A 13,663-nucleotide genomic window follows, 5' to 3' on the forward strand; every position below is an offset into this window, starting at 1 on the left:
CAGTGCCTGGAGGCTGCGCAGTGCAGCAAAACCACCATGCGCTGCGCCGCGGTGACCAGAGGTGAGGCCCTGCAGTGTCGCCGTTGGGATGCAGCAGGTGGAGAGGAGGGAGGTGTGGTGCAGTGTCGTGGCTGCAGTGACTGCAAGATTTGGAGGTGTCTCAGGTGGAGGAAGGTGCAGCGTTGTGCAGTGCAGAGCTGCAGCCACAGCAAGGAGACAACGCGGAGCTTGACATGCGGTGCAGTGCCTGGAGGGGCCCTGTAGTGCCATGCCTGGAGGAAGGGATGGCGTCGTGGTGTCCCTGAAGGCACTGCAGTGTGTTGGAGGTGCCAACGAGTGACGGGAAGTGCCGCTGCCATTTGAAGGAGCAATGCCAGGCAGTGACTGGGGAAGTGCAGACCAGCGCCCTGCAGCCAGTGGAATGGGAGGGCTGCGTGCAGTTATGGAAGAGGTCAGTATGGTGCAGTGATGGGAGAGGGTGTCGGAGTGGTGCGGTGACAGGGAAAGGGGAGCAGAGCAGAGCAGAGCAGAGCAGAGCAGAGCAGAGCAGAGCAGAGCAGAGCAGAGCAGTGCAGTGCAGTGCAGTGCAGTGCCACCGATGGGACCAGCGCCACGCAGTGATGCCGGGATAGGGGGCGGCGAGGGGGCTCCGCGCATGCGCGCCGCCGCCCTGCCGCAGCGCCCCTGCGGCGGCGACCCCCTGCTGCCCGCCCAGCCCGCCATTGGCTGCGGGCGCCTCCCGCGATAGGCTGCGGGCGCGGTCCCCCGCGCCGCCCCATTGGCCGCCGGCGGCCGCTATGCGGCCCGGGTGGGCGGTGCGGCGACCCGCCCCGGCGCTCCATTGGCGGCCGTTGTGCCCCTCAGCGTCGCGGCGGCGGCGGCCGGTCCCGCTGCGCCGCGCCCGGCATGGCGGCGCCCGCAGCCCCTCGCCCGGGGGCCGCAGCCGGTGGCCGAACGCCCAGGGCTGGCGGCGGCCGGGTGAGGAGGGGCGGAGGGGGCGAGGGAGGGCTTGGGCAGGGCAGGGCCGGCCCTAGCGGCCCCGCCGCCGTTTGGGCGAGGGGGGCCCGACGGGGCGCGGAGAGGGGAGCGGAGCCCGGCTAGGCGAGGTGGGGGGGCGGCAGGCGGCGGGCTGCCTGGCGGCAGCGATGTCGCTGCTCGTTCAAATTCGCATTCTAGCCGGCCGTTGGCAGCTGTCAGCCGGCGGCCAGCCGCCGTCCTGCTCCGGCCGGGCGGGCCCCGCTCCCCCGGCGCCGTCTCCGCCTTCGGGGCAGCGCGTCTCGCTCTCCCCGGGACCTGCGCTGCCCCCGGCCTGCTGCCGGGCTCCTGCGGGTCCCGCTGTCCCTGGGACAACCCCGGGCATCCCCTGGGTTGGCTTTGTGGCGCGTCTGGGCTTTCTCGTGCTTGGGAGGGGGGCGGCGGTGCTCGCCAGGTCGCCTCGGCTGTGCCGGGTCGGGGACTGATTGTCTGGAGTGGGCCGAGGCGTAAGGGCGAAGGAGGGAGTTGGGCCGGTGCCGTGTCACCGGGCTGCGGTGCCCGCCTGGCTCTCTGGAGCGGCATTTACCCTTGTGACAGGAGACAAAAAAAAAAAAAAAAAAAAAAACCAAACCAAAAAAGGCGGCTGCTTACGGTGGTAATTCTTATTTCACTGATGCGGTTTGGGTAATTGGTGTGGTTTACCTTGTGGAGAGCACGGCTTTGGATCTGTGCGTTACTGTGGGTGTGGGATGGCATGTTTCGGAAGGAGAAGGTGGCTCCAACCTCGACCTGTTTTTCTTTCTCAGGTCATGTAGAAGAGCAGATTTAATGTGAAGATGGGACTGTTGGTGTTTATGCGTAACCTGCTGCTAGCCCTCTGCCTGTTTCTGGTACTGGGATTTCTGTACTATTCTGCTTGGAAGTTGCACCTTCTCAGATGGGAGGATTCAAGTAAGTATGAGCACGATGTAACTGTTTCTGGGCTCCCTAAAATGTCTGTTTAATAGGTGCAATAGTACTGAGGAAGTTCTGATTTAGTAGTATTAGAAGGATGTGATTAAGCCCAATCAAATGCTGGAGCTTTTAGTATACTTAAGGGGTTGAATTTGTGATTACCTAATGCTCTTTATGGCTTTACTTTTATTACTGAGTACAAAAGCAGGTTCACGCTCTGTAAATCTAGTATTAGAGACTTCAGTTCTTAGAATATTCTGTGTTAGTTTATGATTCCTAGTTGTCAAAATAAAGACTTTTGTGTACTGAGGCTTCTTTCCCCCAAATCTTTCTGTACATTTTAAAAAATCTAAAACAGTGTGGTTTTTTTTTTCTCTGCTTGATTTTGATTTCTTTCTGTAATCATATATACTAGTTATCTCATCATCTTACTTTGTCCTTCAGAAATCCTCATCTTCCATTTATCTCCCATGCTATTATCTGCCAACTATCTGTCATCTAAAATGATGTCTCTCAACCTTTTCAAGTCCAACGAGACATCTGACCTCATTGAATACAATCTGAGGATTGTAGTGTGTGGTAATGCTATAGGAGGTTTTAGTTGCAATGAGATGTAAATTAGGCTGAGATTTGAGTGCTCTGTTACTGCTCTTATTTTTGGTGGTGTTGATTGCTTTCTTGCTTGCATGTGATAATTGTTTATTGAAAATATAAAACCAAGAAAACAATTTCCTCCTCTCCCTCTCCAAAACCACAAGCCAGTCGTCTTTGCGGCTGTTCCATGGGCTGTTTCAGATGTCTCGCAGTTGACCGTTGCTCCCTGGATCAGCGGGTGAGAAACACTGATCCAGAAGGATTGTTTTTCTGTCTGACAAAAAGCTATCGGTCAAATTCCATCTTTGCTGTATTGCGTTTCTGTGCATGCTGCTGGAGGTTTCTCCTCTAATGTTTAATACTTTTCTACCTCTACGTGCTTCGTATGTGTTATTACGTGCTTTAAGAAGTTTTGCGTGATAAGAGATGATGACTTGGATATGACATTTGCACTGATGCAGGGATTTTGACAGAACTGCTAAGGTCTCTTGTACTAGAAAGGTATTGGAAGACTGAATTTGTAAAAGGAGATGCGTAGTGTCTTTCTGAGTAGGGATTGTTTCTTCAGGCTTGTGCTTCAGAGGGGGAGTAAAAAATCTTGATTGTGACCTTCTGAAAACTAGTACTTTTGTCGGTGAGGTATAAAAAATCCTTCCTGCATGAAAATAAGTACAGAATGTAGTTAAAGGAACAGTTTTGCTGTACCTGCTACCACATGATGATCTGTTATGAAATTATACTGCCTGCCATCCTTTACTTCCTTCATGCCATCAGAAATTGTGTTGGGACTTCCCAAGGCTTTGTGTTTATGTGCCATATACCAAGGTGCTGGGGTGGGTTCTCAATTTCTTCAGGTTTGGCCTCTTTGGAATTTGTGCCTTCAGTTTTGCGTGCCATTTGTTATTTTACGTGGTGTCAGTCCCTAGGGAGTTTTGGTGTGACTGTGCCTTGCGATGCAATGTGGCAAATCTATATGCAAACATTGTGGATTTCTGTAAGTATCATTTACCCAGAAAGATGGTTTTTAAGTTGCAGCCTAGTTAGAGTGATTTCTGTTGAGCGTACTGGCTGCTTTTAGGTACCCAGGATGTTCTGACAGGAGCACCGTGAGGTGATGTCACAGACTTTTTGTTAGGTGTGTATCTCCGTTTTTCTAGTCTTGTGTGTAGAATGTGTTCTTTGTTTATTCTTGGAAGTTGCAGTGCTTGGATTAAGCTTCTTCAGCATGTACAAAGCAACTACGTTAGTTTGAAGATTTAGCTTACTGATCTTTATCAGTTGTCACAATTGATATAGGCTGTACCATCATTCCTTTTCTTCTAGACACTTTTATGGATCATCTCTTGAATATCAGATGAAGCTCCTTGAAATATTAGTGTAAACAGCAGTCTAGCGTAAGAAGGCAAAATTTTACGTGATTACTTTTGAAAACAGTTAAGGTGGTACCAGCTTTCAGTTGATCAGTTTGGTATATATCAAAAAATGTTTTATTTATAATGTAATTTTACACATGAGGAACTTAGGCAGATTTAAAATTCAAATTTAAAAGCCTATATTGGGAAACTTGGTATGAAGAGTTAATGTTAAGCTTCTATAAATAAGCATTTGGAAGTTAACAAATGACAGGATTGAAGTTGCTCATTTAACCATGATTAGGCTTCCTTGGGCATGTGTAATATGATACAATGTATAATGGTGCAATTATACTTTCTATTTTCTGAAGGGGAGCCTTGCTTAGTTCACTGCGCAAGACAGGTGGTGGTTGATAGCTGTTTGTGGTTTTATTTCCTGAATTACAATTCGGTATGTGACCTTGTAAATTTCCTTAAGATTGATGCGACGATGCGATAATGCTGATGTCCCCAAAGGCAATGCTAAGTTAGATGTGTTAATTTTGTGGTGCTTAATAATCCAAGATTATGGATTTTATGTGTAAGTTATCTAATTATTAAATAATTTTCTCTTTTCTTGTGACCAGTGTCTTTATCCTGTGTAACAATGACTCCCTAGCTACAGCAGTCATATTCACCTTTTCTCTGTTCTGTTCCTTGTGTTAGAGGAGGCAGGAAACTAAGCTGATCCTGACATCTGTCACCCTTGCAATCTCTTCAGAAACTGTTTTTCTTAAACTTATCACCTGTGTTTAATGTTAGACACAAACAAATTTGCCATAGAGTAAGGTAAAAAATATTCCGTACTGCTGCTTGTGTGGTTTGTTCATTTAATGTTTTAGAAAATGCCTGTGTATGTTGTTGTGGATGAATTTGAATGGTAACTCTGTAAGGAATCTAGTCAAGCTAAGACACATTTGTATATTTAGCTGCTAAAGTAAATGAATAAAGTCATTTGTTTATTTGTACTTCTGACACCTCCAAGAAAGGAGGCTAAATTTCTGAATAGACTGAAAGATACATGTTTCTCTTACCATCTCAATTTAATTTTAAATCTGTCCTCCTTGAGTGATGCCTTAGTGAATTCTGAGAGATTGTTCTCCTTACTGTGTGACTACACCTTGCCAAAATGCAAAGGAGAACATGAAAGAATTAATTCTCTAAGGCTTATCTTTCCTGTGACACAAATAGATTGAATTCAGCTAATGTGAACTAATTAAGGTTGAATTAAGTTCAACTGCTTCTTCCATGCAAGGCAAACCTCCAGTGACTGCTACCCTCTCTCATCTTTTTAGTGAGTATCATGGCTGGCTACTCTTCCCCAAGCCTTGTTTCATGTTGGTGGCAATATACGGTTAGTTCTGAAGCAAGAAGTTAGTTCTCAAGGTGCAAAAAAGTGGTGTGTAACACTGAATGCAGGAGGGCCTTTGAGTTCGGGTGGTCGTTGGGAGTATATGAGCAGTGTTCAGGACAGAGTTGAGCTTTCTTTTTTGTTCCCTGATTTCTGTAATGCAGCTTCAGTCTCTGCCAATAGTGGTAAGAGAGGTACACATACGTCCTTGTATGTTCTTCCTAGACAGGCAGTAATGACGGATGCCGCAGCCCTCTGATTAAGAGTGTTGAGTCGCATGGAGGTGTGCTAAGCATGTAGAACTGGTAATGGGATGTGGGAGACAAAAAAGGAACTGAGAAGTTTGGTATGGGGTTTAGCTGTCATGTACATTCTAGAAGGACCTTGCAGCAACAGATAATTCTAATTCTGTTCATTGTGTTTCTGGACACTGAGTTGTCAGGGAATTTGTACATAGTAATGGTAGTGATAGGAGCAGGTTTTGAAAGTCTGAGACATGCGCTGCAGCCTCTTTCCAAACAACTCCCTGTCCTATCCCTTCCACCTTCCCTGGTGCGTTTGGCTCTAAGGAAGAAGGAAGGTGTTATCTATAGAGTGTGAAGAAGACAGCACATGGGAAAGCGCCCTGTTATCTTTGAAAAGGAGGATGGGAGATGGAGTCTTGCTGACAGTGCCTCTTAGATTTGCTTTATCAGCTTGGAGGAATGCATTTTTACAGGACAGAAAATAGTCATGTTAAAATTTAGTACTGATGTTTGTTACTTAATCTGGTATGCGTATAGCTGATTTTGCAACTTAAAAATGAATGTGTTGTAAGGAAGGAATGATTCCATTAAGTGTCCTGGCTATGGAAATATTGGACTCATTCCCCCACGGCAGCTTTTTTTCTTTTTTTCTTTTTTTTTTTAATTCTTTTTTGCATCTCCAAATATTGAAATATACTTGGGACGGTGTGACAATATTTTCCTGTTCTCTAATGTATTTCCATCTACATTAGCATTGAATTAATTTAAAGAAATATATACTCTACTCTAGGTACTTTTGCTAAAACCTGTTAATACAGTTTGCAGCTATAGGTTTTGAGCTTGTCAGTTTGAATGTGGCTTTTGAAACATCTCCAGGTATGTTCTGTTGTTGTCTCCATAAAGAAATCAAGTCACTACTCTGTCATCTGTTGCTCCGTGTTATTTTTAACTCTAATTCTGGAAAGGCAGCCAAAGAGAGAAAGCTCTAGGAAGAGATTTTCTGAAGGTATTTCAGGACCCTTTTCCTTTTTATTCTTTTTTTTTTTTTTTTTTAAATGTCTGTTTCCAAGGGAACTGAGGAGACATAAACAGGCAAAGCTGACTCACTTCTGGTTGCAGGTTTTTAGTCTGCTTGCATTTCCATGGAAACCAGTCTTGCAGCAAAAAAAGGCTAAATTAATAAAAAACAATCAAACCTTGATCTTTAGTATAAATACTGATATCTCTCTTCCAAAGTGGAATGGTATTTTTGTCGGTTCTCATATTAGGGACTAAAAATGTGCTGAAGAAATGGATCTTTTTACAAGGGTTTAGAACATGCATACTTTTTCTCACGTGGCTAAAGTCTCACGGTATGTGTGATGGTATTTAGTGTGGGTACGACTGTTGTATCTTGAATTACTAGGGGTGTCATTTGCTCAATGTCAAGGGAGTGGACCATTCTGTTCTTTAATGAAAAACAAATAGAAAGGCATTCAGTTGGTATGTGAGCAACTAGGCCACGGGGACAAACTCATCCCCTTTGTGGAGACAGCGTGTAATAGTTTTGTGTTCAGGCCCTCATCTCTGGGAGTTACCGTACTTGCCTTTGGTGGAAGAAGGAAGTGCAGGAGTGCTCCTATAAAAAAAACCAACATCTCCGAGTGAGCTCAACTTGGCATTGGGAGCGTAAATCTCTGATGAAAGTGGTTCGAGCTAAGCTGGCTGAGTGTATGGGTGGGTGGATGAGGGAGCATATCCTTTTTTTACTGTAGAATTACGATGCACTCATGCCCCTGGCATGAGGGGTGGCAAGCAAATGGTGATGGTAACCATTTCAGTTGCTCTGTATCTGTCTGTGGCCTTAGCCTTTGGGTGTGTGTGTGTGTGTTCTTTAGGGTAGACTTTACTGCTGTTGCTGAAAAGCCTGAGAGACTTTACCCTTGTGGGCATTAACTTTCTTAAAAAAAATGATTTTGGACAATATTTTGCAGCATTGTAAGGTTCCTGAAACAGTTGCTTTTTTTGCTTTTCAGGAAGAGACTGCGAACAGTATTGAGATGGATTATTGTGAATTCACTAATGTTTGAGTTATTAGTAACTTCAAGGTTTATTTCATCTACTCGGCTGTTCTGTAGTCTGTGTTAGTGCTGTACTTATTGCACCAAAATTGAGAACAAATGTTTAGAAAGTTCTCATGACATGGATCTAGCTACAGATTGAAGGAATTTCTTTGCTACTTTTCAGACGCTTCAGGGATTTAAGGATCATGATGATGTTTTTTAAAGTGTTAAAAGTGGGAAGTAATGTTATTGAGGCAGCAGTGAATATTAGAAACAAAGATGTAAAAATAGGAGTTAAGCTACTTCACCAGACAACTTTTGTTTTAAGTTTTCTAAGAGTCCTTCTGTTGAGCTGAGATGTTCCACTTTTTTCAGTTTCAAGCTGAACACCTTTAGTGTACTAACTAAACTTAAACTGCTGCAACTCAGGACATTCCATTGTTGTAGTACCTTCCACAGCTGTAATGGTGCCGACTACTTTTTGCTTGGCTGGAGACAGATGTGTACGTTCCTGATGGCTCTTGCTCTGGCTCTTTGATGCAACCACACAGAACCGCCTGCCCTTTCCACCAGAGGCAGCTGCCTGTCTGCCAGCAGGACAGAAGAGACGGTCTACTCAGTGAATATGAATCAGGACTTTTAAGGTCTATGAAAGAGTTAAAAACAAAATAAAATTTCACGTGTTCCTCTTTGTCTTTTAGAAGGCAGTGCTTCACAAAGCGTGCCAAAGAAACAGAGGAATGAAAGTGCTTCATCTTTTTCTGACCTGTTACCACGTATTTACCCAATGTTGCTTTACAACCTTGGTGTTCTAGGGACCCTGCTGTCTCTCCAAGAATTTCTAGTGCTGCTGTAATGTTAACAGTGCAGGATGAAACTCTGCTGGAGCAACGAGAAATGATGCATGACAGAGCTGGTGAGGGAGGGAGCAAGCATAAATGTTCCCTTGTCCTTGGGATTTCTCCAGAGGAGGAAAATTCCCTGAACGCTCTTCAGGCTTTAGGAACCTATAGGGGCAGGTTTAGTGGAGGGCATTAAGAGCTTAGCATTCTAAGCACTTTGTGGATTGAGGAGTGGCTGTAATGCTGTATTTGTACTCATCTTTGTTCTATCTTAATTTTAGCTTTTTCGGCCCTGGGTTACTGTTTTAGTTGCCTTTTTAGCAAGACAGAAAAGGAAGGTGCAAGAATACTTCTCCATCCCCCCCGCCCACAGCTGGGCCTCAGTTTAGTATCCTAAAATAGTAAGGTGCTCTTCCTTCTCTTGACAACAGCAGTCTTGTTGCTGTTTGAGTCCATCCTCAAGCCTTTTTATTCCCTGTTTCTCCATCTGTGTGGCTAGCTGATGGGTGCAGTTGAGGAACTTTCCCGGTTTAAAACAGAATGTCGTTTTATTTGTTTTGCACAGTTGACCTTAACCTGACTTAGTGTTTCACTTGCTTAACTCTTGTGCGTTTTTCTCCCTGTCCCCCCTCAAAGTTTGGGGACAGTATGTTCCTGTGACTTGATAGGCAGATTGGGATGGTGTTCCTGAGGAGTAGCGCTCAGTGTCTTACATGCAGCCAAAGCTGCATCCTCTGATACAGTTTTTCAGAGGTCAGTCAGCGGCCTTCCATATTCTGGAAGGTACAATGCAGTGAAAGCACTTTACCTCTCTTAGCAATTGCTCTGCAGCTGAGTGCTTTTGGAGGTGAAAGGATTTATTCATCTCTGCTGACTCTGAACCCCTTAGCAATGAGTTCAGCTGGAAACAATACCTCCCTGGGAGGACTGTCTCATCCGCGTTAGTAAGTGGTTCTCTGCCATTTCTCCACCCTGTCACTGTACATCTCCTTGGTGCACAAAGCTTGCACATCTGACCTGTAGCCATTGCAGCAATGGCTACTGTGCCTTAAGATACTACCAGCCTTAATGGAAGCTCTACCTTATCACTCATTTGATAGAGTAGATCACACGGGCTTTTCCCATTGGCTTTAATACAGGCAGGCTGATGTTGGGCACCTTTTGTGCCCATTTCAATTCTGCTTCATGTCAGTTCTGCTGATGTTGGGGCAATAACTTTTGGCACGAAGGAGGTAATATGTGATTTGTGTCGAGTTGGACAGCTGGTGCTGCTGTGATCTGCCAACTGTGGCCTTAGTACTGATTCTCACCATGTCTATAACACTTAGGGGTGTTCTGCAGAGGAGATTTTTCCTAGACTCTTATCTTCTGCCAAGCTTTTTGGTGCTCTTGCCACTATAACATCTCATTTTTTCTCATTGCAGTCTGGGTTTACATCGCAGCGTCAGGCTGAGGCAATAAAACAGACAACCTGGGTATGACTTGCAAGGACAAGTACAATTGAGTCATGAGGTATAGCTCTGTATGAATTATGTATCTCTTCTGCACTTCAGAAGGAATGTAATTGTGCACCCAGGCACCGAGCAAAAAGCAATTTGTACTGTGTGTGCATATCCTGAATAGATGATTGAACCTGAGATAGCTGATTTCGAGTGGCTACTCCTTCACACCATGATTATATTGCTCTTGTATGTATTGCTTTCTTGAGGAAGTAATAGCATGTGAGGATAGTGCTGAAATTCTAGTCAGATACAGCAACTACAGGATGTTTCTTAACCAGTTCTTGGTATTTTGGATAACCAAATGCCTAGACAACCCAAGGTACAGATATATCTCTGAGGGTCAGAATTTAGCATTTCTTGCTCTGTTCCTAAAAAGAAAAATCAGAATGTATTAAAATCAGCTATTTACATTTTTAAGAGCTTATAAACATATGTATTGCTTGTCTTTAACCTTTTGCCAGATGATGCTAGGACCCCTCCTACTTTAACTTAGTCCCTGTTAGAGCACGCCATTTTTTTCATAGCTATTATCCTGTGGATTTCAGTGTTAGGGACTGATTAAACGTGAGGCTCATCCAAGCTGCAACAGTGCAGTAAGTATGCCCCTTAATAGCTTCTGGAACAAAAAGATTTAACGCAGTGTAGCTACAGTGAGTGTGCATGTTCTGAGGAGTACCTTTGAAAACATTATGCACAGGTGCATGTATGCTTTAAAAGAAATAGTGAAAATCAGATGGCACAGAAATCAATGAAAGTTGAGTTTTCCTAACAGGTAAGTAGCTGATGGCTTTCTACATATGAAGGTTTACTCTAAATAAATATTGACAAAGTTAATAATTTATAAGTGCAATTGCATCTTTTAATCTTTGTTAGAAATTAATCAATCTCAGATAGCTTTAATACTATGTAAGTATTGCTTTTCAGCTGTGACTGTGTCTACAGACCCTAATCAAAAAAAACATACTGACACATTTCTTAAGATGAAGGGTGATAACTTAAGTAGACTTGACTCAGGAAGGCAGAGGAAGATGAGGCACGGGAAAGTGAAATTATTCTATGTCTCACAGCAGCTCAAGGGTAGAGCTCTGAGAATAGAATAAAGGTCTCGAGGTTCTTGATCTAGTGTCCGGTTGGCGAAATAAGGCTTTCTATCCTGTAATTACACATTCTACATCGGTGTGGTTCAGGAGAACAGGAATATGCTGAAGTTGCTTGCTTGGGGCAGAGATCATCTGCTGATATTTGTAAAAACAGCAATATTTCAAAGTACTGTATTGATAATAACAAAACTGGCCATGGTCTGCGTGGGCAGTGCTGGTGGCTTGATGTAGGAACTGTAATTAGGGTATCAGGTGGCCAGTGTAAGTTGCCGCTAGAAGTTGCCTAAGATGCATCTGTGGAAGTGCCTTAAGAACAAAGTGTACAATCTGAACAGTTGTGAATGCTGGTTTGGGGTTTTTCAACCTTCAGATTCACCACATCAAAGGCACCGTACTTCATGCTTTCCAGGTGCATTAATATCGCAACAATCTTTTTCTTTTTAAAGGTAGTATTTTCTTTAGAATGGAAAAGTTTAATTTTACTCTCCATACAAAACCACAGAACTGGCTTTTCTTCTGTTTGAACTTTTTAAAAAAAAATTATGTTCAGGCACAGACTAAGCTTCTAGAATTTCTGTTCAAAGGATGAAAAACTGAGGTTTTGAAAAGAGGGAAATAATGGAACAGTTCAGGCAGTTTTAACCATAGCAATCACTAGTGCTGTAGGTATATAATTAGAAATCTAATTACTGTGAATTTAGTTGCTAAGACTTTTCTGCCTTTTGAGACTTGCCCCACACAATTCTATCACATTCCAAATAGAGCATAGGCAGTTCTCCATTGTACTGCTAGGAAATTAGTAATGCTGCTTTTTTTCTGTTAGCACTGTTGCCGTAATTTCTGTTTAGAAGTGCCTTATCTGAACATTGAAAAGGCTTTTATTATTTTTTAATATGATTCATTATAACATTAATTTCTCTATATTTGAGTTCAGAGCTTTTGTGTTTGGGTCCAGTACTTCACTAGAAGCAGAAGTCTGAGTTAATACAATATAAAGACTGCAAATTGAATTCCAGTTAAAAAATGTGTTAATTCTGATTGAATTTTCTAAATTTGCCTCATATTTAAGGATACTTCAGATGTAGTTTGAATATTTCTAAACTTTTGAAAGATAAGTTTGCACATTGGAAAATAGGCCTTATTTTAATAACAAAAGTATGAAAACTTCAGTACTGTATAATAATACATTATTTCTGCTTGCTGCATATTTCATTTCCCATAAATTTAGTTTATAATTACAGCATATTGTATTATTTGTGCTTCTATGAATAGAGACCCTGCCATTATATGAAGGGACTGCCTTTAGGCTAGTGTTTCCTGACCTTTGAGTGCTTTAAGTTTCTCAATGTAGTTACTAAAACTTTTCCTTTTTCAAGAATTAAAAATAGCTCATAAACTAGGGCTAAGTACTCTTTATGATGTATTCTGTAAAAATTACACTTCCTGCTTCAAAGGATGGATGGATGAAGGACTGGAGAAATCTGCTGTTGTCTAGTGATTTGTTACTTTTCTGATGCAACCTTGATGCAGATGCAGAATTCTTTCTTGTGATTGACTGTAAGTACGGCTTGAGAACATGGCAATTGTGAAGTTAGAGGAACCATTAGGTGAAAAACAAAAAACTTGGTATTGCGAAGTTCACTTATTTCTAGCAAACTTTGACTGTAGCAGGAAAAAGAACTAAGATAAGAAATTTTTCTGCAGACTTAAATGTAATTTCAGGAAGTTCGGGCTACTTTGAAGACTTAACAGTGTAGGCAAAAGGTTTAAAAAACCCCTCTTGGCTGTTGTGTATTAATTGCTGGTTTTGACATAATGCTGTGCGAGTATAAGTATACCTTGTTCAGCAGTCGTGTATTTGTTTGTGCCCTTTCAGGAATGGAATTGCTCATAAGTAGCTTTCCTTATCCTTGTCCTTGTGTTAACTAATCTTGGGATGGTTTCTTTCTTCAAGGACCTGTTTATAAAATGCTTGAAGAAGCACAAGTTGCATGGGATATCGTGTGGCGCTTTTTTTTTTCCCTGAGGAATTAATTTTTTTTTTTTTTCCAATTAAATGTTTTAATCTTTGCAAAGACTAAATAACATGATAGGGTGGGTAATGTGAAATGAATGCTGGACTTGCTGTACTGGAAAAGTTTGTGCTGCGCCCATGGCTAAGCAGCTTCTGCTTCTCTGGCTTGCATTCAGATACACTGGAAAACTTGTTTGTATAGTGAGTTGGACCAGGAAACTGATATAGTGTGAAAATACAGAGGCCTTCTCTTCCCTCTCCCTCCACCTCTTTAGGAAATGTTATTTTTAATCCATACCAGGCAGGTCGACATGCTTAAACCAGTATTTTTGCTGAAATATTCTTGCAGCAGCCCAGGTGAAGGGTCGAGCTTGAAAGGCTGTGGCTTAGTGAAGCGTGCGGTTATTGCAGGTACCACCGGAGGGCAGCAGATGTCTTCTGCTTCACCCCCTCACCAGCACTCGCCTGCCACGTCAAAACCTATCGCAAGTTGAATAAATATTTAAAAAAAAAAAAAAAAAAAACCACAACAAAAAAAACCAACACCAAACCAAACAAAACGCCAAAACAAACCGAAAGGCAGAGCGTTCTTCATTCTTTTGCAGTTACAAAGTGGCAGCTGCCATTCCCTGGGTGAACTTCAGTAAATACTA

The 13,663-nt window shown here is 42.9% G+C and overlaps 1 protein-coding gene across 3 annotated transcripts in view; it reads left to right on the forward strand.

Moving 5' to 3' along the window:
• Positions 1–1,771: 1,771 nt before the first annotated feature.
• Positions 1,772–13,663, forward strand: part of ST3GAL3 (ST3 beta-galactoside alpha-2,3-sialyltransferase 3) — a 183,882-nt gene continuing 171,990 nt past the window's right edge. For all 3 annotated transcript variants that reach the window (XM_082483417.1, XM_082483416.1, XM_082483418.1), the window contains exon 1: positions 1,772–1,926. In XM_082483417.1, coding sequence (XP_082339543.1) covers positions 1,812–1,926 — 115 coding nt within the window. In that variant the 5' untranslated portion in view covers positions 1,772–1,811. The remainder of the gene's footprint in view (positions 1,927–13,663) is intronic.

Source organism: Vanellus vanellus (genome assembly GCF_965231255.1).
Source record: "Vanellus vanellus genome assembly, chromosome: 5".
In the NCBI taxonomy this organism is placed as follows: domain Eukaryota; kingdom Metazoa; phylum Chordata; class Aves; order Charadriiformes; family Charadriidae; genus Vanellus; species Vanellus vanellus.